General features: G+C 36.1%; 2 protein-coding genes across 2 annotated transcripts; both read left to right on the top strand.

Annotated features, from left to right (window-relative positions):
- The first annotated feature begins 457 nt into the window (after positions 1-457).
- Positions 458-3,225, top strand: LOC128218708 (uncharacterized). Its single transcript, XM_052926385.1, has 5 exons — positions 458-587; positions 1,262-1,312; positions 1,770-1,851; positions 2,332-2,402; positions 2,828-3,225. Exons 1-5 carry the CDS (start codon positions 560-562, stop codon positions 2,983-2,985), a joined length of 390 nt encoding a protein of 129 aa, XP_052782345.1. The 5' UTR covers positions 458-559; the 3' UTR covers positions 2,986-3,225.
- Positions 3,226-7,962: 4,737 nt separating this feature from the next.
- LOC128219310 (uncharacterized) lies at positions 7,963-19,512 on the top strand. The gene is made up of 13 exons (XM_052927119.1): positions 7,963-8,126; positions 8,787-8,852; positions 9,744-9,834; positions 10,295-10,347; positions 11,647-11,780; positions 12,120-12,163; positions 12,571-12,642; positions 12,978-13,050; positions 16,433-16,482; positions 16,898-16,982; positions 17,438-17,487; positions 18,494-18,559; positions 18,930-19,512. Exons 3-13 carry the CDS (start codon positions 9,759-9,761, stop codon positions 19,064-19,066), a joined length of 840 nt encoding a protein of 279 aa, XP_052783079.1. The 5' UTR covers positions 7,963-8,126; positions 8,787-8,852; positions 9,744-9,758; the 3' UTR covers positions 19,067-19,512.
- The last annotated feature ends 3,620 nt before the right edge of the window (positions 19,513-23,132 follow it).

Raw genomic sequence — 23,132 nt, forward strand, 5'->3', positions numbered from 1 at the left:
AACTAGTCCTACATGGGCATCTGTTTTAATAACAACGTACAAAAAATGTACATAAAGGAACTATTATTACAACACAGTTTGAATAATGATATTCGAATACATATTTGCATCAACTTCATTCATGAAAACCATGACTATTTCTACAACACCAATATTGTGGGTCCAAGAGACATAACGTGCGCATTTATTTTATTGCATGTGGGAGAATGTTTATCGTTTGTCCCACATTAAATATATATATATACTATCATCCTGGTGATCAAAGTTATTGAGTGGGATCCCATTGGGTTTCTAAACATATCTTTATATAGCACGGGCTTGGTCATCAATCGTAATCTTGAATAACAGTTTAACGTCTACCAAAGTAAACAAATACATTTTCTATACTCCACTGCGCAGGGTTATCAAATTGGGCTGACAGACTACTTATATTACAAACACGATCAGTTCATGATTAGACTAAACCTAATGATAGTTGTTTCGTTATGTAATCCTTATTTATACACCTTCTTAATCGTCACCGTTGCCTGTTGGGATACAATCTTTAATTTATTCAGATATGGGAAAAGCACAGGGTAACCGTGCCAGTAAGTGTTTTATTTTACTAATGCAACTTTTGTTATTTTAATTGAAAGCTATTCCTATATAGGCATTTGTTTTATTTACAACTACTAAACGCATGCACGCAAAGGAACATAAATATTATTTTAACTAGGTTTAAACAATGATATTCGAATACATATTTGTATGAACTTGATTCAAGAAAAACAGCAGCAACAATAAGTTCACTTTTAAGTATTTTAATATGAATTCCGAGATTTACTTACTTATATTTAAATTTATTTTGAATATGTCTATTATTTGTCAACGAGTTTAAATACTACTTTTCTTCACAGTAAAGCGGTTTTTGTATTTTCTGGAAACTGAAATTCGATGGGATCCAGTTGTTTTCTACATATTTCTATTTATAGCACGGGCTTTGAAACTGGGTATTGATGAATCGTTTAATAATGTGAAGTTATTTTTATGAATTCACACATGGGATTTTTTTTTGTGGTTGTATTGGCAAACAAATTACCAATTAAAATCCCGTTCAAACAATTATTACGTAAGATATAAACACTTAAACAAGTTTAGAGCTACGGCCCCAGGGTTCCAGTGTTTGACACACTCCGACTTCTTTTATTTTCATATTTCATGGTCCGCTTCGACTGATTTGTATGTTCTTTTAACTTTATCTTTTCTATTTCTTTTGATCTAGGTCGTTCCGTTCGCAAACGAAAGTCAGGATGCAAGGGAAAAGAGAAAAAAGGTAAGAACTGTTAAAACCAAAAGTACTTTTTATAAATTGTTTCAGTGTTAGTGAATCAAATCGTTTAACAATCAAACTCAAAAAGGACGGTCTAGTGGTATTAGTATCTGCCTCTCATTCAAATGGTTCGAGCCACATCAGGGACGTTCCTTTGGCCTATAAATATGGGGCATGTTTCTATCAAGAAAACGGACCGGAGGTTGATTGATATCAAATGATAGATTGGTCACACACAAGCTGAGCGTCATACGATAACAGATTCAAAACAGAGATGAAGAAAAAGAGAAGAAAAACCAGCAGGCATATTATGTTAAATAGTCCAAGTTAAATTGCTATTTGAGCTTAACGATATAATGAAAAAAACATAAGATTTCCATGGACTATCAAATAAATAGTCAATTTCAGAATAATCGTTGTTTCAGCGGAAACCACACAGGTCAATATTCATATTTTTCAGGGACATTCAAATCCGATGCTTTCCAGAAAAAAATCAGGTTGGGAGTAAGCACTAAAGATGAATTTAGATGGAAAGCGAAACGGTACATAAACGCTTTAATTTATATCTATATATTAAGACTGTGTTTTAATAGTAACTTAGTATATGAAAGCCTGATGGATACATGATGCAAAGACACATTAATAGTGAATTATACTAAAATAAAAAACAGCGAACCTTACAAAGTCTTCTTTAAATTTTAATGTGCTATAGTATTAATTAAGGGCACACCTTTAAAATATTATTATAATATGTTCAGTTTAAAATATTGAGGTGATTAGATTTATCGGAGCAAACACCAGTCCAAGGCGACGACCAATATATATTATCTCATTAACTCCTTTATACCCGCATACAGAATTATTTAACTCTTGAGATACATAAATCTCATTCAGACATACCGTAAATAGGTGTCCCGGTAAATCATTTTTTATTTATATATGCATATATATATAAATACTCTTATTCTTGACCGTTGCCTTGTTGAATTGTAGCGTTTACACTAGTCTGATTGGAATTTTAGGTGTACAACAACGAAACGCAAACTATCTGAAAGAATTAGGTATGGAGGTGGAAGGTCCGAGAAGAAAAAAGGTAGGGACAGTTAACATCAGAATTATTAGTATATAGTCACAACACTAAGCAAGTTGAAACTAAGCAATAACTAAAAAAGTTGTCTAGTGGTATGAGTGTCTGCCTCACAAACAAAAAGCTTTAGCCTAACCTCTGTATAAGTTTCTACTAAGGAAACGGCCCGGAAGGTGGTAAATACCTATCAGCATATAGATCAACACATTCAAGCTGAAACAAGCTAATTTTAAGTCTAAAACAACAACTTAATTTTAGAATTCACATTTTTCATTTTCTCATATACCACGAATTAATGCTACTTGTAGTTAACGACTTCACGATAAAAATAATCAGATTTTCATGGACTATGAAATAAAGGAGGTTTTGAAATAAACAATGTTTCTGTCGACATAATACATATTATATAATTCAATTTTTACATATTACAGAGTCCCACAAAGGGTATGCACGACCATTTAGACCCAGGTCAGGCCCTCAGCCTGTGCCGATTGACAATTTTCGGGGCGGAGTTTCACGTCCATGGACTAGTCTACCGAAAGCGAACTTACCGACATCGTTCGGAGGTTTCCGGTTAAGTTTAAATTAATATATCCAATAACAAGTTCTTTAATGAATGTTTAAAAGTGAAACAAAATCATATCAATCACTTAAGGATGTGTCTTTCTGCAAAATAATTGAGAGTACAGGTATGTCAGCCACTTGAATATACAATGTTTTGTTTATTACCTTGTACATACATATTGACATATTTCATTTAATATATTTTATGAGTAATTATCGATGTACAATGTATAAGTCGGAAATAAACATTTTGTCATGTGATCAATGTAATGGTGTTGGTTGGTTATTTGACTGCGTCGGCCCCAATGGGAGTATCAGTGTTGTTTGGTTGTCAAGCATAATTCACAGACAGAATACTGGTATGAGCTACACTGGTTCATTAACGTGTCGTATTGTATAACGTTGACACACGAGACCTTCATTTAATATCCCTCCGGTACGGTTAGAGGCAAGCCCTGGGTCGAGACATAATTGTTCTGTTACTGGACCAAGGATCCTACAGATGGCCGGATGTGCGTAAGTAAGCTCTATATTGGTTCTTCTAGTATTTTTGGTTCGAAACAAGACAATCAAACTTACACGGGAAAACAGAAGGCTTGGTTTCTTTCGGGCAATAAATATTTTTGAACATACCTCCCCTAATGCCCGGTATAACTGAGACTTCGTTGATTCATATGGAAACGCTGTCAATGCCAAACAGCACTGGCCTCAGTATTAAAAGATGAAGTAAAGTTCAACGACATCGAAGAACCATCATTGCGGACCTTAACGCCCCTGCAATATACGTTTTCGCAAGATTTGTTAAAGATAAACAGCACGGTAAATGCAGTTACCATCTTGGATAAAAGTACTTCAAACCAACTAAAGCATCCAACGTATGAAACAGCAGCCTCTGTGTAATCTAAACTGTTTATTGTACCCAGTGGTAAGTGCAGAACTGACCACGCCCGCTAGTGTATACAGCAGAAGCCTCGGTTTGATCGAGACAAATCATTGTCTTCAAGAATAAGTAATACATTGACCACGCCCGCTCGTGCATGAAACTGCAGTTGTAGTTTAATCGAGACAGTTCATTGTCCGCAAGGATAAGTGCTGCACTGACTACGCCCGCTAGTGTATGAAACTGTAGTTTTAGTTAAATGGAAACAGTTCATTGTCCGCAAGGATAAGTGCTGCACTGACCACGCCCGCTAGTGTATGAAAAAGTAGTTTAGTTTAATTGAGATTGTTAATTGTCCACAATGGTAAGTGCAGCACTGACCACGCCCGCTAGTGTATGAAACAGCAGTTTTAGTTTAATCGAGACAGTTCATTGACCGCAATGGTAAGTGCTGCATTGACCACGCCCGTTCTTGTATGAAACAGCAGCTTTGGTTTTATCGAGACTGTTCATTGTCCACAAAGGTAATGGAAGCATTGTCCACTCCGGCTTTCAGGCTAGCATCGGCTTTCGCGTTTATCTATACGAGCCGAAATAAGTAACCGGGCATCAAACAATAACTGGTGAGAGTAGCCAACAGAAATATCATTATAAACAATTACCATTCAAATTACACATTAATTACTACACATGTGATTTAAAGGATTATGTCCAATTAAACTATCACTCACAGTTGCTATATATTCCGATTTGTATAAGTCTGAGAATATCTTAGTCGTAAACCACACGGTGTTTAAGAGCGTAAAGGTACGGGCAGAACGTGTTAAGTTCATACATTTTCTTGAAACGCAGGGGCGTAACGCCTAGAAATATACGACCATACATACAATCTGTATTCAAAAGGATGTACATGAAGTTAGCGGCCTAGCGCTCAAGCGGCCAAGCGACATAAAGTTAGCGGCCTAGCGGCCTTGCAGCCTGGCGGCGTGAGGTTAAAGGCCTAACGGCCTATCGGCCTAGCGGCATGATCTTGGCGGTCTTGCGGCCTAGCAGCTATTTTTTTCTCTATTTCAAAGCAATTGCTAATGCATTTTCTTTGAAAACAATGGTATATCAACGTGTTTTAATAAATTAGCATAGCGGCCTTAAATTGTTCTCTTTACCAGAGCATTTCTCTTCTAAAAAATAATAAATGTACTGCTTTAATACACAAATTATCAATCTGAAGTGATTTTAAACATTTTTTTTCAAAACAGTCGATCAAGCACTTAAGCACTTCACAATGGCTAGTACATTACGCCTGGAAATTAACGATCAGAAGCCTTAACATCTGTATTGAAACGGGGCCCAGCACGGTTACTTTACTTTGCTGGTATCATTTAAGTAGAAGCGAAGTTATAGTAAATGATCCTGAAATGTCACAGGAACCAGACTTATTAAAAAAATGCATAAATATCGAAAGTAAAAATGAACTCTTATATTGATGCAAGCCACACTTATAATATAAGAAATATTAGAATATATCTTTTAATAATGATAATAATTATATTTATGAGCTTTTGCAGAGCAAACGCCATTCTTAGTCGACGGACAAATATACTTAAGTACGGCAGCCAAATAAGGTATTTCAACTAGACCTTGCATGGCGGTGAATAGAAAATGTTCTGGTAGCCTAGACCTTCTTATACAATAATCCGATTGAAGACCTCGCGCCCCCTTTGGTGATTTATTTCATATTAAAGATGGTGTCCAAGATGACCGCCGAGTTTTACGAATTCCACAATATACATTGAATTGTGTGTTAATGATTTCCTTTTTTCCAAATCTATAATTGATATATATGAACCAATACATTCTCATTAAATCTAACATATTTCAGCCGTCTAAATAAGCAAAACTGACATATTAGTTTGGTGTTGTTGCTAATACCGTTTTTAATGGAAAGTCAGTTTTTTGTAAACATTTATAGCCCATTGTTACACTACTTGCATATAAATGATATCGGCTATAAATAAACCAAAATGGTGTCCAAGAAAAACACCCACATAACCTTAGAGTAAATAAAACGTGCACTATCATTCTGTTTTGCATCGAAAACCATGCCAGTATATTATGATGTTTGAATTGAGAGCTATAGCATATAATTCATCGAAGACAACTTGATAATATTTGCTACTATTCTGTATCTTTAATGCCCTAATTGTATGCCTTTTTGTAAGATCTTATGAATTTATTAGATTGCGTTGATAAACATATAAGTATTCGAACATTATTTTGGAAGTAATAAAGTTTAAAATGGTATCCAAGGATAAGGATGAACACCGAAGGTACGATTATTTAAAATTATATCAACTGATTTAAGACTTAATGCGATGTCAACGTTTCCATCAAGTTCTTATGAATATTTACGTATCTCTCACAGACAACGTAGATTCAAACTTAAGTTTATAGGTTAATGTTTGTCTCTAAATAAAAATCATCACTTCACATTTTTCTACGCATTAAGCACGTTTTTAAAAGTCGTTCAGGGCTTTTCTTGAGACGCGATTTAATACGACAATTAATTTGACTACTTTATCAATACCCAGCTACTTGACGATATATGACGATGCCTTCACGGTTAATCATGGCCTTTCCATAGCAGAAACGTACCGTTAGAACATCAGTCCAGATTTTGAGCGATTCGAGACACTTTCTTGATCCTGTAAAACATTATCATTTGAACATTATCGTAGTAGCAAATACGTAAAAACGTATCAGTAGCAGCGTTGTCGATCGTGCTAATAGTCGTAGCTGATCATTTATTAGTTTGTATATTCAAGATAAATTTCATAGTAGACAAATCTGAGGTCGCGTCTTAACCTTAGCCAAACGTTGTACAGCGTTTGAATCTGTCTTTGTGCTCTAACAATACGTAACAAAACGTATTTCATTTGTAGTTATTCAAACTTTATTGTGACAAGGATATCAGGCACAATTGCCACTGAAGACAACGAAGGTGGTATATTTCAGGTCATATTATTTGCTTATTTGTACTTCTTTTCAGTTTGGTCAAAATCAGTTTGTTACAGCCACGGCTAATTTGAAGAGAAAAACAACAACAGATTGATGGCCCCTCGAGATATGAATTGGCTCGTATCCATTAGTGATCAATACACGTGACATTAGGCGTAGCAAGTTTCCTCGATCATGGATCCCATTATTATTCTACGAAGAGTGTACGATTAATGCGGATACTAACGACTTCTGTTCGCGTACCGATCTATTTTGCCCATATATTGGCCTAGCATGACTCTGTTATGGAGTTGTTTCGTTAACTCCACAGTTATAGACGTCGAATAGTCGTTGTTTGTCATGTATTGTTGGGACTTGAACTCTCATCGTATAATGGAAGGGGGCCATTGTCGTGACATATTAATAGTCGTTTATATATTGATGTTATTCGCATTATCGTCGAGGATAAACCTCCTGCTATAAATGACATGTTCTTCCTATTTCACCTTATAAACACCTCACTGCAATTGTGTCGCTAGTGTGGCGACGATCGATCCTATTCTGGTATTTTCTCACACGATCTTATCGTAAAGAAGCAAATCGTTACTTCAAATGTGACGGCATGCCATCACTATGAATCTTCTGCAGTCTTTTCAAATCATGAAATATCAACATTGCTCGTAAATTTTAAAATATCTTCAGAAAGGCTGTCACTCGGGGCCAATCGAGGCAAAATCTGTACAGTGTGAGTCATGCTTAAAAGTTCAACAAAGTACAATGAACTTATGCCAGTCTTTCTTTATATCACCATACTATCTTCTTGTTGCCATCTTACCATTTTCATTGCAAAATTATAATAACTTTAATATGTCATCTCTTAAAGGTTCACACTGAAGCTTGTTACATTTTTTTATTATTTGATTGCATTATTATTTTCAACTCATTTGGCTTTAATGATCAAAGCAAAAAAAATGTGTAATGTCGTATTAGAGCGTCTCGGTTACCTAGATATGCAAACTCATTACACCGCTGCAGGGTTCTTAACTTCGGCTGCCGGACTATTAGCATATTCCCATTTAAACGCAAAAACTCTTATCTGCTAATAATACCCCAATCACATTACGACAATACGTAAATATAGCTTTTTGGAAAATCCTTATTATTTTCCTGTTTCACATCTTTTTAATAAGTTTACATATTTCACATGTTTCGTTGCTTGTTAAATTATAGTTTTAATCTAATCATATGGATTTATAGCTGTTTCCCAAACATGGGAAAAACAACCAAACGAGGTAACCTTTCTAATTATAACTTTAAGTATTTTATTTTGCTGGTGCAGTGTTTTCTTGTTTTAAACGAAAACTACTCCTAAACGGGCATCACTTTTAATAACAACATACAAAATAGCATGAACAATAAAGGAACACAAGTAATTTAACACAAGTTAAAGAACGATATTTGGATTAAACTTAACATTACTCATCATTTAGTTATATGTGGTAGAAGGTTTATTATTGCCCCAATATATACATATACTACATTCTTTGCGGTGATCAAAGTTTATACATTTTCTGAAAACGTAAATTTTGTGGGATCCCATTGGGTTTCTACACACATCTTTTTATAGCACAGGCTTGAAAATGAACATTGATGATTCTTCATAGTTAATTTAATGAATTTATACACGGTTTCTTGGGGGGGATGGGGGGAGGGTGGCCAAGCATTAAAATACCGGGTTAAATATTAAAATCAATCTGCATTAGTGCCAGTATTGCAATTCCAGTTCAAACTATGATTTTGTATAGTATCGATATTTAGCATTCTAAAAGTTAGGGACTACGATTTAAGGATCAAATGTTGGAAGCGTTCCGACTACATGGTATATTTTATATTTCGAGATTTCCGCTCCGATAACATTGTTTGTTTTTCAACTTTATTTTTATTTCTTTTAGATCCAGGTTGATCCGTACGCAAAAAGCTACCTAAATCAGGGAGCAAGACTGATAAGAAAAGAACAGGTAAATCAAACAGTTTAAGCCAACATGATTTTTAAAATATTGTAATAAAATGGATAATTGCTTTTTCCCGTGGAAGATCGTAATCTATTTCACCAAGTGAGCACCAACAATTTTTAAACTCGAGGTGAAAAATATTGCAATCTTACATTGATACTAACTTGATTTTATTATATGCCTAAAATAGGAGTAAAAAGTCATTTACTTACACTTTAAGAAAAAAAACAACAAGCACCAGTTATCCATGCACACATAACGGCATTTATGAAATGACGTCGTTGAAATTGTACCAGAGCCCTTTGCATGGTGACGTTTTGATTTGGAACTGAATGCAGGATAAAATTTCAAAACATGGAACAATGTCAATTCGATATTTTCACTGTTTCAATCTTTGAAATATCAATTCTATTTTACTGATGAATCTATATAAACCACAGAAAAACATATAATAAATTATTATTATATTTTAAGTTTACAGCGTGAAATTGTCAAATATTCAAACCCAGAAGGGTGATCTAGTGTTATAAGTGTCTACCTCTCATTCAATAGTCTCGAACCGTACCAGGGACATTCTCCTTGGCCACTAAATAAGGTCAGCTTAAAACTGGTTTCTACCAAGAAAACGGACTTTAGGTTCTGCAAGCTAAATGATGGTTCCATTCGAGCTGAAATATTTAGTATAAAAAGTATACAGTTCCAAAATGAAGGAAAACGAGGTTCGTGAACACCAGTATGCAGATTGTGTTGAACATTCCAAGTCGAATAGAATTTCTGTTGAACGATATCAGGATAAAATCCGATTTTCATGGGCAATCCATTAAAGCCGGTTTTAAAACATATAAGGTTTCAGAGTCCACTGCACATATCATCTTAGCCAATGTTCAAATATTTCAGGGACCAACAAATCTGATGCGGTCCCGAAGCGACCCAGGTCTGGTGCTGAACATGTTCCCTCTGCCGATAAATCAAGACGAAGATCAAAACGGTATATTGAAAAGTTTTGAATGGTTACTTTGATCCAGGAGTATAAAATGAAAAACAAATGTATGCATGAGGCAATGACGAATAAATGAAGAATTCTGCCAAAATTATATCCAATCCTATATACCTTACCCTTTCTCTCTGCAGTGCATGCAGTTACAGGAACAAGAGTTATTTCCCTTTTGGCCTCTAAAATTAAAGTAAATGTTTTCATTATATTCATGTCGGACACACTTTTATAAAATCATATATTTTAATAATTATAATATGTATAAGTTTTATCGGAGCAAACACCAGCTTAAGTCTACGATTAATATACTTCTATCATAAACAAATATAAACGTGTATACGTGCGACACGCAAAGATAGCTTTATGGGAAATCGTTATTTATATAGTATATACATTTTCACCATTGACCATTTGATTGTATAAAATAGTGTTCACATAATCAAATTTGTTTTAGGTTTGTTCCAACTATTGAAAAGAAAACCGCAAAACGAGTTGTCCTTTCTGGTCGTAAGTATTTTATTTACATGTACAGACTTTGTTGGATATACTGAATGCATTCCAAACAGATTCAATTCTATTTAAGATCCATGCCCTAATGGAATCAGTTTTAAAACCATTGTTCAAAATCAGCCAAAAGGAATATGTACATTTCAACACAGTTTAAAGAATGATACAATTTGCATCAAGTCGTAAAAACACCAATATTCTGAGAAGAAATCGGAATTTTCAGTGACGTTACACACACATTGCGTATTAAAGAAGAAAAGCGCGTTCAAAAAGTATAAAGTAGATACTGAGATGAATATTTACTTGTCGTTTAATTTTATCTGAGAGTATGTTTATTATTTGTCTCAGATTATATATACCACATTCCTTCACGGGAATCAAAGTTGATAAATTTTCTGAATGGGATCTCGTTTGGTTACAACACATATATATTTGAATCACGGGTTTCGAAATAAACGTGGATTAGCATAAGCATAGATACGCTCCGAGTGAATGTAATTTGTGATTTGCGATGTGTATGGCAAAAAAAAAATATATCAAAATAAATCTTAAGATAAATCTATGTTATTGCCAACAACTTTAACTCTAATTAAAACAATCATTTTGAAAAATATCAAAATTCCAAATACTAAAAGTTAGGGACTTCTCCAAAGAACGCTCTCTCTTGCACCAAGTCCCGGAAACGCTCCGACTACTTTGTTTATTAAAAATCAGATCATCAGTTCATCTAACTGTTTTAGATGAAGGTCGTTCCGTACGCGAAACACAGTTCGCGTTAAGGCACGAAAGGGACAAAACGACTGAGTCAAATTATAAAAACACGAAAAGGTTGTTTTGTGATACACTTGTCAGTCTCTCACTCGAGATGTTCGAGACATACTTTTTTGGCTTCTGTGAGGACACCTCGGTACTGGGGTGGTATTCAATACACGACATAAGTTGATCTTATGGTCACACATAATTGACTTAATTCACACAGTTGGTCAGTTATTGAAAATATTTACTCCGATTACCTACATCGTTCTTAGATCCAATTAGGACCAATAATGAATACCAGTCCAGACTTCTACTAAAACAACGGGCCCGAAAGCGATTCATATCAGCCTGTATATGGCTTACAATCGAACTGAACTGAATTAATACATAAATATAGTAAACAACAACCAAAAACTCATTCAGCCATGCACATTTTGATAATATAAGTTTCCATTGATTTTCGTGCTTAGTGAAGTCATATAAAACTATCCGATTTTCAAGGTATGTAAATTAATGGAGGTTTGAAAATCATCCATGTTTCAGAAACATCAGACAAATCATAATAGTCAACGTCCACACATTTCAGGAGACAAAAAATGTGATGCGACCCAGAAGAGTCCCCTGTTGCTTGAGTTTGTTTCCCCAGTCGACAAAAGAAGAAAAGTCAAACGGAAAACGTAAGAGCTGACAGTGTATTAATAGTAACTTTGTATGCAAATCTAATGAACGCATCAAAAAGCACGTAAATTAAAAAGATATATTGCAACTGTACTTAAAACTACTATTCTTTTTCTGACATGAACACGAACCAGATTGTTTTACCTGAATCATGAGGAAATCTCTTATGTAAATGTATGACATAATTATATAATATATTTTAAGCTTGGATTGAGTACATACCAGTAATTTCATTTTAAATAATATCATATTTTGTGGTATAAGTATAAGCATTTGCCCCATCATCACCATTGGATTGTAGGAATACAGTTATTTATTTGTTATTGATTGGGTTTTAGCAGTTCAGTAACCACGCAAGGCAAAAAGTCTCAACGGAAGGGAGGTAAGTATTTTTTTTTACTGGTGCAGATTTTGTTGGATAAACATGACGTCTAAAAGGTTTAAGTTAAAATCAAGAACTAGACAACCGTTTTGAAAACAAAGTTCTGAAAGCCATGAACGCACAGGAACATTAGTATAACAACACCGTTTAAAATGATGTTCAGAGGCACATTTACATCAACTATCACGACAACACAAATATTTTTACAATAACAATTGAAGTATAACACAACATGTGCATGAAGTAAAAGACACGTTTAAATGGTATAACTTGTATAATGAGGAAGAACTTAATGAACTTGGTGGGAGGTTATGGTCCAAGGGTACTACATCCCTTACGTCAAATCCCAGAACCACCCCTACTGCCTTGTTCATGTTTACATTTCGCGTTGTTTTTGATTGATTTAGGCCAGTCTCCCTTCTTTACGGCGTTTGCTGAGATGTTCAAATCAGAGCACCAACAGCACAAGAAAAAGAAAGGTAGGAACAGTTAAAACCAGAATTACGTCAAATATATTGTTCAATTGTTAAGATGGTGTACAATCAAAGCCCCAAAAGGTGGTATATTGGTCTTTATAAAGGGTTGAGTCGTACCAGGGAGGTTATCAAGACCTCTATATATGACCACACTGTACCGGTTACTACCAGAAACAAACCCGAGAGTGACGCTTATCAGCCTATAGATGGCACAAAATCGCGTGGAAAAAAAAAATCATCCGATTTTCATAAAATATTACATAAAGCAGTTTATTAAATAATCAATGTTTCAGGCGACAACAAAACATTTAATGCTTGTCAACGTTCACACATTTCAGGGACTAAATCTTATGCGGTCCAGAAGAGTTCCCTGTTGCTTGAGTTTGTTTCCCCTGTCGAAGAAAGAAGAAGGCAAGTCAAACAGTATACATAAATTTGAAGCTGATAGTGTTTAAAAAGTAATTTAGAATGGAAAAAATAATGCATGTTTCATGCAAGAGCACCTTCATAAAATTGTACACTGATATTTGCCTAAATACTACATTTTTGCCATGTACAGGACACAGATTTAGTTTTTTTTCCTTAATCATGACAACAAAAGTTTGATATAGGTGTAGAACACAATAATATATATAGTTTGATCAGAAAGTATTGAGAATTACAAGGGGGAGTCAATAAGTTCGTGAACGACCACTTTTTGTCGCTTATTGTACATCTTTTTTTTCTTGAATTGTTTTTAACATCATAGTTCACATGTGATTTAATAAATATGGAAATTAATTACTAACTTATTTCATATTTTAAATATTTTATATTGATTTATTATTACACACTGTCAACAACGCGGCGCACTTTGAAATGGCGCTGTATCTAACATAACAATGTTATATAAAGTACGTCATTTTTGCGGGAAAAGAGCGTGTGATTCAGGCGAGACTTTTACTGACGTCACTTTGACTTTGACGTATATACGAAGTTTTGACGTCATACCATAAACGACAACGGTGCGCTGACCTTTTAAAATACCCACACTAGGATTATCTTCAAGTAAATGACGTCAATGGATAACGTTGAGAAGCGGGCTGTCATTAAGCATGGCGTTAGAGTCGGAATGACGCCCACCGACAAGCTCAAGTTCATGAATCGGACCCTCTTCACCGCCACCAAAAAAAGCAAAGGTCATCAAGTCAGCGAAAAAAGTGATGTTCCTCGTCTTCATGGATCACCGGGGCATACTCCTGTCACATGCCATCCCCACTGACAAGACCGTCAACGCGGGTTATTATCAGAAGGTAAACAGTATTAAAAGTCTAAAAATATTGTTTTATTAGTTGGATTTAAATATTATATTTTAAATAAATGCTTATTTACAAAAATAATAAAGTGTTTCATGTTTGTTTCTTTTATGATTAATTCCCTAATTTTATTTTACAGGGTCTGCGCCGTGATCTCGTTCACGCCATCCAGAAGAAGCGCCCGGATCTTGAGATCGAGAATCTCATCTTTCACCAAGATAACGCCCCTGCCCACCGTGCACAGGAAACACTGATGACGATTGACTTTATAGGATTTGAGCGTCTCAATCATTCGCCGTACTCACCTGACCTCGCCCCTATGGACTTCGCGATTTTTCCAAGACTGAAGGCCGATCTTCGCGGGAGACGTTTCGAATGTCTGGCAGAGCTCGGCAGCGCAGTCCAGTCATCGTTCGCGTCCCTGTCCGAGACATGGTTTACAGAGGTGCACCGGAAATGGGTCGTCCACCATCAGAAATGTGTCCAAGAGAGTGGAGAGTATTTTGAGAAACAGTAACGCCCATAACGTAAACGTCATGACATTGTTTCGAAGTGCGCCGCCGTATTGCAGATGGGTATTTTGTATTTTTTATTTATATTAGTAATTGTTATTGTATTCACATTTATTTTTTGTACATGTTTTGAAAACATATTTGTTATTGTGTATATTAAATTTCATTACACGCAAACGCGCATTTGTTTTTGTTTTAAACGCTCGTTCACGAACTTATTGACTCCCCCTCATATGTTTTTGTACATAAAACTAGAACCGAATATAGCATCAATTATTTGTTTATATCATGATATTGAACATATATTCACAATATAAAATCACCAGCTTTCAATATTTTGTAAGTCCGCCTTCCTGAGTAATACATGCTTCAATCCTCCTGGGCATACTCCCTATCAAAGAAGTTATCAAATAAGGGTCCATAGTGTCCCAGAAACTGACTACCTCTTGCTTCATAGCATCTATGGTAGTTAGGTTTTTCTGGTTGATATTGTTCTTCATTAACCCCCAAATGTTCTCAATAGGATTCAGATCAGGACAGTAGCTTGGCCACTCCAAAACGTTGACATTTTCCGCTAAATACCAGGATTGTGCATGTTTGGCAGTATGTTTTGGATCATTATCTTGTTGCAAAATCCATTCATGTCCATACAAAACCTGGGCTGTTGGAACAAATGTCCATGAAGAATGTCTGTATACCGCTCACTGGTAAGATTACCCTCGAAAACACACAGTGGCGTCACTCCAAAGAGACATACCCCCCCCCACATGGAACTTGGGACTGTGTTCTGGTCGCTGGTAAAGTGGAGATTTGTCGTCTTTAGTCATGGTGATAATTAAAGAAGTCCAACTTCAACACAAATTATTTAATTTAAATAAATAAATTTATTTATTTATGAAACAACGTTTCGGCCATTCGGCCTTCATCAGGTTGTATGTATATAATGAACAGGAAATGACGTCAACATCAAATGACGTCAACGTTGATAACGTCAAAATATAGCATACATATTTGCGCAAAATAATGTCTTATAGGATCTAAAGAGATACAATTATACTGGTAAAATGCAATATAAATATTAATAAATATAATATCTCGTCTTTAGTCCACGTTTTCATACCATTTTGGGTAGAGCCAGAAAGAGCTTTCATCAGAGAATATCACATTATCCCAGTTAAAGTCTCTGTGACGCAAACACTAATCCAATCTCTTCTGTTTTTGCTCTGGCCTCATGAGTGAGGATGGCGTTGCATTATTTTTCCCAGCCTATGGAATGGAGCTCTTTCCTCATGGTCTCCTTGGATACTGGCACAGTCCCTCTGTGAATCATTTCACCTCTGATTTTGGAAATACTCCATCTCCTGTTTTGGGACTACACCCAACCTCCTCCGATCACCAACTGTCAAACTTCGAGGCCTTCCTGCTCCCTTCTTATGCTCTATTCCCTGTCCATTCTCAATATTTCTAAAAACCCTGTATACAGTGGATAGAGGAATGTCTACAGTTTCCGAAATGGTGCTTGTAGTTGTAATTCCATCACTCTAAAGCTCATTAACAATCTTTCTTTTCTCAGAAGTTCATTTCAACACTCAACTTTCAAGGACGTCTGCTCAAATGTAAAGGGAGATCACTCTAAAAGACTACTGGAAAATTTAAGGAAATAGTTTCATCCCCTTATATAAAAAGAAGTTAATTGATGTTGAGCACAAAACAAATATGTTGCCACATCAAAGTTGTTAATAAAATTCTCAATAATTTCTGGTCAAACTATACATTAAGATATTTTTAAGATTTTTTAGTAAACCCTTATAAATGCACATAAGTATGATATTTCTACCAGTCTGAAGGTGAAACTTTATGGTACAGAAAACTCCTTAAAACAATTCGTTAAATTTGCTGTTGGGGAAATCCTTATTCATATACACGCAATCGTAAACAAATGATAGATGAATTATAGTAATAAACTTAGTCAGATTGTATTTCCAGCAGTTCAGGACCCAATCGGGCCAAAATGTCTCCACAAGTTTCTTCTGATTGTAAGTATTTATTTTACTGATGCAGATTTAGTTGATATACTTTTATTCTGAACAGTTTCACATTTAAGCAATAGCTTGACTCATACGGCCATCAGTGATAATAGCAAACATGCACCAATTTAATGGAACCTGATTATTACAAACAGTTTTAATAATATTCCGATACAGCTTGCATCAGCTTGATTCGTGAAAAACACCAATACAGGTAAGGAAACCTCAGTACTGGTTACTATCAAGAAAATGGTATCTAAGAGTGATTGATTAGCATATACATGGCTCAGAATCATCGAGCTTTAGCCATGTAATGATTAAACTTCTACTTCTATGAACTATTACATATGGCTTGTTCTAAAATTAAAAAAAGGTTCAAAAGGACACCACGTATTTCATGTTAGTCAATGTTCACATATTTCAGGGACGCATGTAAACGATGCGGTTCTGGAGATACCTAAATTCAATGCTGAGCCTAGTCCCTCTGGGGAAAGACGAATGGTCACACGGTATGCATTTAAGCTGATTTAATGGTAACTTATTGCGTGAAGTGTCAAATGAAAAACTAATGCACACATTAGGCAAATAATTAATTATAATGAAAAATAAATGGTATTCTTCTAATAACTTCTTTTTCTTTAGGCATGAATAGGAACAAAACATAATTATTTCCTTGATATTAATCATAAACGTAAAAACATACTTAAGTTTGATATTAATATAAATAATAATATCAAGTAGTTATAAACTTTTTGGAACAAAACCCATTTCTTTGTAGACAGCAACAATATTTATATAATATATTAAAGCCTTATAAATGCGTATACATCTAATCAACTCATGATAGAGACATCTATTGAGACAACATTCGTATTTATATATGTTAATATCTTCACCATCGTGACCATTGGGTTGTTGAAATGTAGTGTTTAATTTACTATTAGTCTGTTTGGTGTTTTAACAGTTCAGCAACCAGGAAAAACAGAACGGGTGGACTAGTTTGCGTTTGTGATGGTAAGTATTTTATTTTACGAATGCAGATTTTGTTGGATATACATGTATTCTTAACAATTTCAGTTTAAAGGAAGAACTAAGTCTTAAATGGGCACAATTTTTAATATCAAAGTACAAAAAGGCATTGACACAAAGGCAAATAAGTACATGTATAACAATACCGTAAAAAGAATAGTATTAATTCGGATACATCTCTGCATCAATTTTATCCATGAAAACCTCAAATATTTTTACAACAACTAGGACTTCAAGATAAATATTTCACACCCTGAGCACTAAATGGAAGTAGGCTTTTAAATGGTATATCATGTATATCGAGATAAACTTACTTTTCATATAAATAAGTCCGGGGGTATGTTTTTATAGGTCAAAGGTTATATACTCACCAAGGCGACCCGGGTTCGATTCCCGGGCGCATGTGAGTTTGATTTATGATCACCAAGTCGGACAAGTGGGTCTCCTCCGGTTAGTCAAGACTCCCTTACAACACAAGACCACAATCTCGCGCAAGATCGTGCCGACGAGAGTGATTAATAAATATTGCAAAAGCTTGTTTCACAATCGTTGTAGAATAAAAAAGTTTAAACTAAAAAATAAACTATTGTTTTCAAAGTTTATTCAAGTTTACTTGGCCGTACTTTGATAAGATTCAGTTTTTTTATATAACTTAGGATGTTCGTCTTTATAGCATGAACTTTGAAGTCCACTTTGATAAAATCGTTTAATAATGTAAATTATGATTTCATAAATTTCGCACGCGCTCAATGGGAGTATGAATAGGGGACGGGCGCATAAACTATATTTGATTGATTATCTAGATATTTCTGGAAAAGTGTGATACTTTAAATTCAAGTTCAAACTATAATTTCGTAGAATATCAAAATTTCAAATTATTCTCACGGTTAAGGGCTACGGTTCAAGGGTACGCACTCCCTTACGTCGTTTCTCTGAGCCGCTGACTACTTATTCATTTTAAGATTTGTTTATTGAATTGTTTTCGATCCAGATGATTTCTTTATGGTCGGGGCTGGGTGGCAAAAGCCATCGGACGCAAAGGACAAGAAAACAATAGGTATAAACAAGGCAATCCAGAATTGTTTATAATATTGATATATTGATAGTATACTGAGTCAATTCAAGTTGTAAAATAAACACTCACTTAAGGTGTGGTCTAGTGGTATAAGTGTCCGCTTCTCACTCAGGCGGTTCGAACCGTACCAGGGTCGATCTCATGGTTTCTCAATAGTGACTCCTCAGTATCCAGTAAACGGATCCGAGAGTGATTAATATCAGCCTACAGGTACTCTCAATCGAGCTGAAATAAAGAAACTACTGGTAAAAATAATAAAGAAACATTCAACAATGCATATCATGTTTAATTTTCCAAGAGTTATTGCTATTTGATTTTAACGCTATAATAATAAAAAGGAGCCATATTTCAGGGACCTCTGATGCGCACCCAGACGAACCGAGATCAGCCGTTCAGCCTGTTCCAGCTGACGAAATGCCTGACGGAGTAGATCAGCCGGCAGACCTTCCAGATCCAAACTACCGTTCACTCGAACAAAAACTATCTTGAATACAGCTAATTCAGACTTTTTTAAGTTTGTTCAAACACAAACTGAACAATTAAAAAACGGCTCGATCTTACTAACAGCCTGAAAGTAGAGCGTGAATTTAAAGAAAAGGAAGATTTTATCAAGATTGGAAAACGGCCATATTATATTTCCAACAGAAATGGAAATTTTATTCAAATATGTGTTAATGTCGTTATAAATTGGCAATCAATATTATTGTTTTTCAAATATGCTTAAAGTTTGTATGATATAAAAATATGTTTGGTTTTTTTTTCAATTACGAAGATGAGTTCCAACTATCTTATACTTTTGCATGTCATTAAAATAAATCACAACCTTAGGCGCACATTATGCTTAAAAAACAAAGGAAAACACAATCAGGCGCACATTATGTTTTAAAATAAATCACACACTGAGGTGCTAATTATGTTTTCAAATAAATCACACCTTGAGGCAAACATTAAGTTTTAAAATGAATCACACCCAGAGTAAAGCATTATGTTTTAATATAAATCAAATCTCCCAGACGCATATTATGTTACCTGAGACGCACATTATAATCGATGTCGGTTCTGATAACATACCGAGGTATCAAAGAGAAAATGTTCCATCTGCTTTCACCCTTCCACTTGGTATCTCCAGGAATTATCTAATAAAGAGGCGGGCTCATACCCCCGCAAACTTCCATACATGTACAATTTACATTCAATTCATTTAAATAAATCACACCTTAGACACAGGTTATGAATTCAACTCGTAGGGAGAAGGCCAAAATATTTCCATCTGTTTTCAACCCTCCTCCTGCTATCACCAGGAACCCACTAATGAAGAGTTGGGCTCATACTCACACAAAGCATACATTCAGGTTCAGTTTATTTTCATTTGACCTATGAAATCGGACTTTGAGCCGCACATAATGTTTTAAGTCTGTTGTGACACTTAGTTAGTGTAAACATAAGTAAACCAAGTGGCATACACGGTAATTTAACGACGCTACTGGCTGTTCCGTCTTCGTTGGTTGCTATGGTAATTGAAACGCGGTCAATGCCTAACACAATTGGCCTAAGTAGTAACAATACAGACATATAAATAAAGTCCAATAACATCAAATGTCCAGAATCATATACATGTACTTACATTGTGGACGTTAACGCCCCTGCAATATCATTTTTGCCAGATTTATAAATATATTTTTAAAAAAACATGGTCAAAACGATGTACATTCTGGATAAGAGATCACCTGATCCCATTTATGCATCAAAAGTATAAACCAGCAGCCTCGGTTTGATGAAGACTGTTCTTTGTCCACAATGGTTAGTGCGGTACTGACCACACCTGAGTGTGTATCAAACAGCAGCCTTGGTTTAATCGAGACTGTAAATTTAACGCAATGATAAGTGCAGCACTGACCACGCCCGCTATTGTATAAAACAGTAGCCTTGGTTTAAACGAGACTGTTAATTGACCGCAATGGTAAGTGCAGTACTGATCACGCCCGCTAGTGTATAAAACAACACCCATTGTTTAATCGAGACTGTAAATTGACCGCAATGATAAGTGCAGCACTGACCACTGCCGCTAGTGTATAAAACAGCAGCGTTGCTTTGTTCGAGACTGCTGTATGTCCTCAATGGTAAGTGCAGTACTGACCACGCCCGCTAGTGTATAAAACAGTAGCCTTGGTTTAAACGAGACTGTTGCTTGAATGCAATGATAAGTGAAGTACGGACCAAGCCCGCTAGTGTATTAAACAGCAGCCTTGGTTTTAACGAGACTGTTAATTGACCGCAATGATAAGTGCAGCACTGACCACGCCCGCTAGTGTATAAAACAGTAGCATTGGTTTAAACGAGACTGTTAATTGACCGCAAGGGTAAGTGCAGTACTGACCACGCCCCCTAGTGTATACAACAGCAGCCATGGTTTAATCGAGACTGTAAATTGACCGCAATGATTAGTGCAGCATTGACCACGCCCGCTAGTGTATAAAACAGCAGCGTTGCTATGTTCGAGACTGTTGTATGTCCACAATGGTAAGTGCAATACTGACCACGCCGCTAGGGTTTAGAACAGTAGCCTTGGTTTAAACCAGACTGTTGATTGACTGCAATGATAAGTGAAGTACGGACCACGCCCGCTGGTGTATAAAACAGTAGCCTTGGTTTTAACTTTAAACGAGAATGTTAATTGACCGCAATGATAAGTGTAGTACTATCCACGCCCGCTAGTGTATAAAACAGTAGCCTTGGTTTGAACGTAACTGTTAATTGACCGCAATGATAAGTGCGATACTGACTACGCCCGCTAGTGTATAAAAAAGCAGCCTTGGTTTCATGGAGCATGCAAATTGACCGCAATGATAAGTGCAGCACTGACTATGCCCGCTAGTATAATTATAAAATAGCAGCGTTGCTATGTTCGAGACTGTTCACAATGGTAAGTGCAGTACTGACCACGCCCCCTAGTGTATAAAACAGTAGCCTTGGTTTAAAAGAGACTGTTTATTGACCGCAATGATAAGTGCGGTATTGACCACGCCCGCTAGTGTATAAAACAGCAGCCTCGGTTTGATCGAGACTGTTCATTGACCGCAATGATAAGTGAATTACTGACCAAGCCTGCTTGTGTATAAAACAGCAGCCTCGGTGTGATTGAGACTGTTCGTTTTCCACAATAGTAAGTACAGTAATGACCACACCCGCTAGTGTATAAAACAGCAGCCTCGGTTTGATCGAGACTGTACATTGTCCACAATGGAAAGTGAAGTACTGACTACGCCTGCTAGTGTATGAAATAACAGCCTCGGTTTGATCGAGACTGCTGATTGACCACAATGTTAAGTGCAGTACTGACCACAACTGCTAGTGTATAAACAGCAGGCTCGGTTTGATCGAGACTGTACATTGTCCACAATGGTAAGTGCGGTACTAACCACGCCTGCTAGTGTATGCAATAGAAGCCTCGGTTTGATCGAGACTGTTGATTGACCTCATTTGTAAGTGCAGTACTGACTACGCCCGCTAGTGAAGTAAACAGCAGGCTTTGTTTGACCGAAACTGTTGATTGACCACAATGGTAAGTGCAGTACTGACTACGCCCGCTAGTGTAGTAAACAACACCTTTGTTTGACCGAGATTGTTGATTGACCACAATGGTAAGTGCAGTACTGTCTACGCCCGCTAGTGTAGTAAACAGCACCTTTGTTTGACCGAGACTGTTGATTGACCACAATGGTAAGTGCAGTACTGACTACGCCCGCTAGTTTAGTAAACAGCACCTTTGTTTGATCGAGACTGTTGATTGACCACAATGGTAAGTGCAGTACTGACTACGCCCGCTAGTTTAGTAAACAGCACCTTTGTTTGATCGAGACTGTTGATTGACCACAATGGTAAGTGCAGTACTGACTACGCCCGCTAGTGAAGTAAACAGCAGGCTTTGTTTGACCGAGACTGTTCATTGACCATAATGGTAAGTGCAGTACTGATCACGCCCTCTAGTGTATTAAACAGCAGCCTCGGTTTGATCGAGACTGTTAATTGACCACAATAGTAAGTGCAGTCCTGACTACGCCCACTTGTGTATAAAACAGCAGCATTTGTTTGATCGAGACTGTTGATTGACCACAATGGTAAGTGCAGTACTGATCACGCCCGCTAGTGAAGTAAACAGCAGGCTTTGTTTGACCGAGAATGTTCATTGACCACAATGGTAAGTGCAGTACTGACTACGCCCGCTAGTGAAGTAAACAACATGCTTTCTTTGACCAAGACTGTTGATTGACCACAATGGTAAGTGCAGTATTGACTACGCTCGCTAGTGAAGTAAACAACATGCTTTGTTTGACCAAGACTGTTCATTGACCACAATGGTCAGTGCAGTACTGAGCACGCCCGTTAGTGTATATAATAGCAGCTTCGAGTTGATCGTGTGTTATTTTGTAAAGCTGCTTGTAAATATTGCTTGTCGTTGTTACATACAGAAGGGAACTAAAATAAGGAGTGAATCTACTTGGCAAGTCTTCTTTAAATGTTTGTCTGCCAATCATATACATGAATGTACAAAATT

The sequence above is a fragment of the Mya arenaria genome, chromosome 15 (assembly GCF_026914265.1).
Source record: "Mya arenaria isolate MELC-2E11 chromosome 15, ASM2691426v1".
In the NCBI taxonomy this organism is placed as follows: domain Eukaryota; kingdom Metazoa; phylum Mollusca; class Bivalvia; order Myida; family Myidae; genus Mya; species Mya arenaria.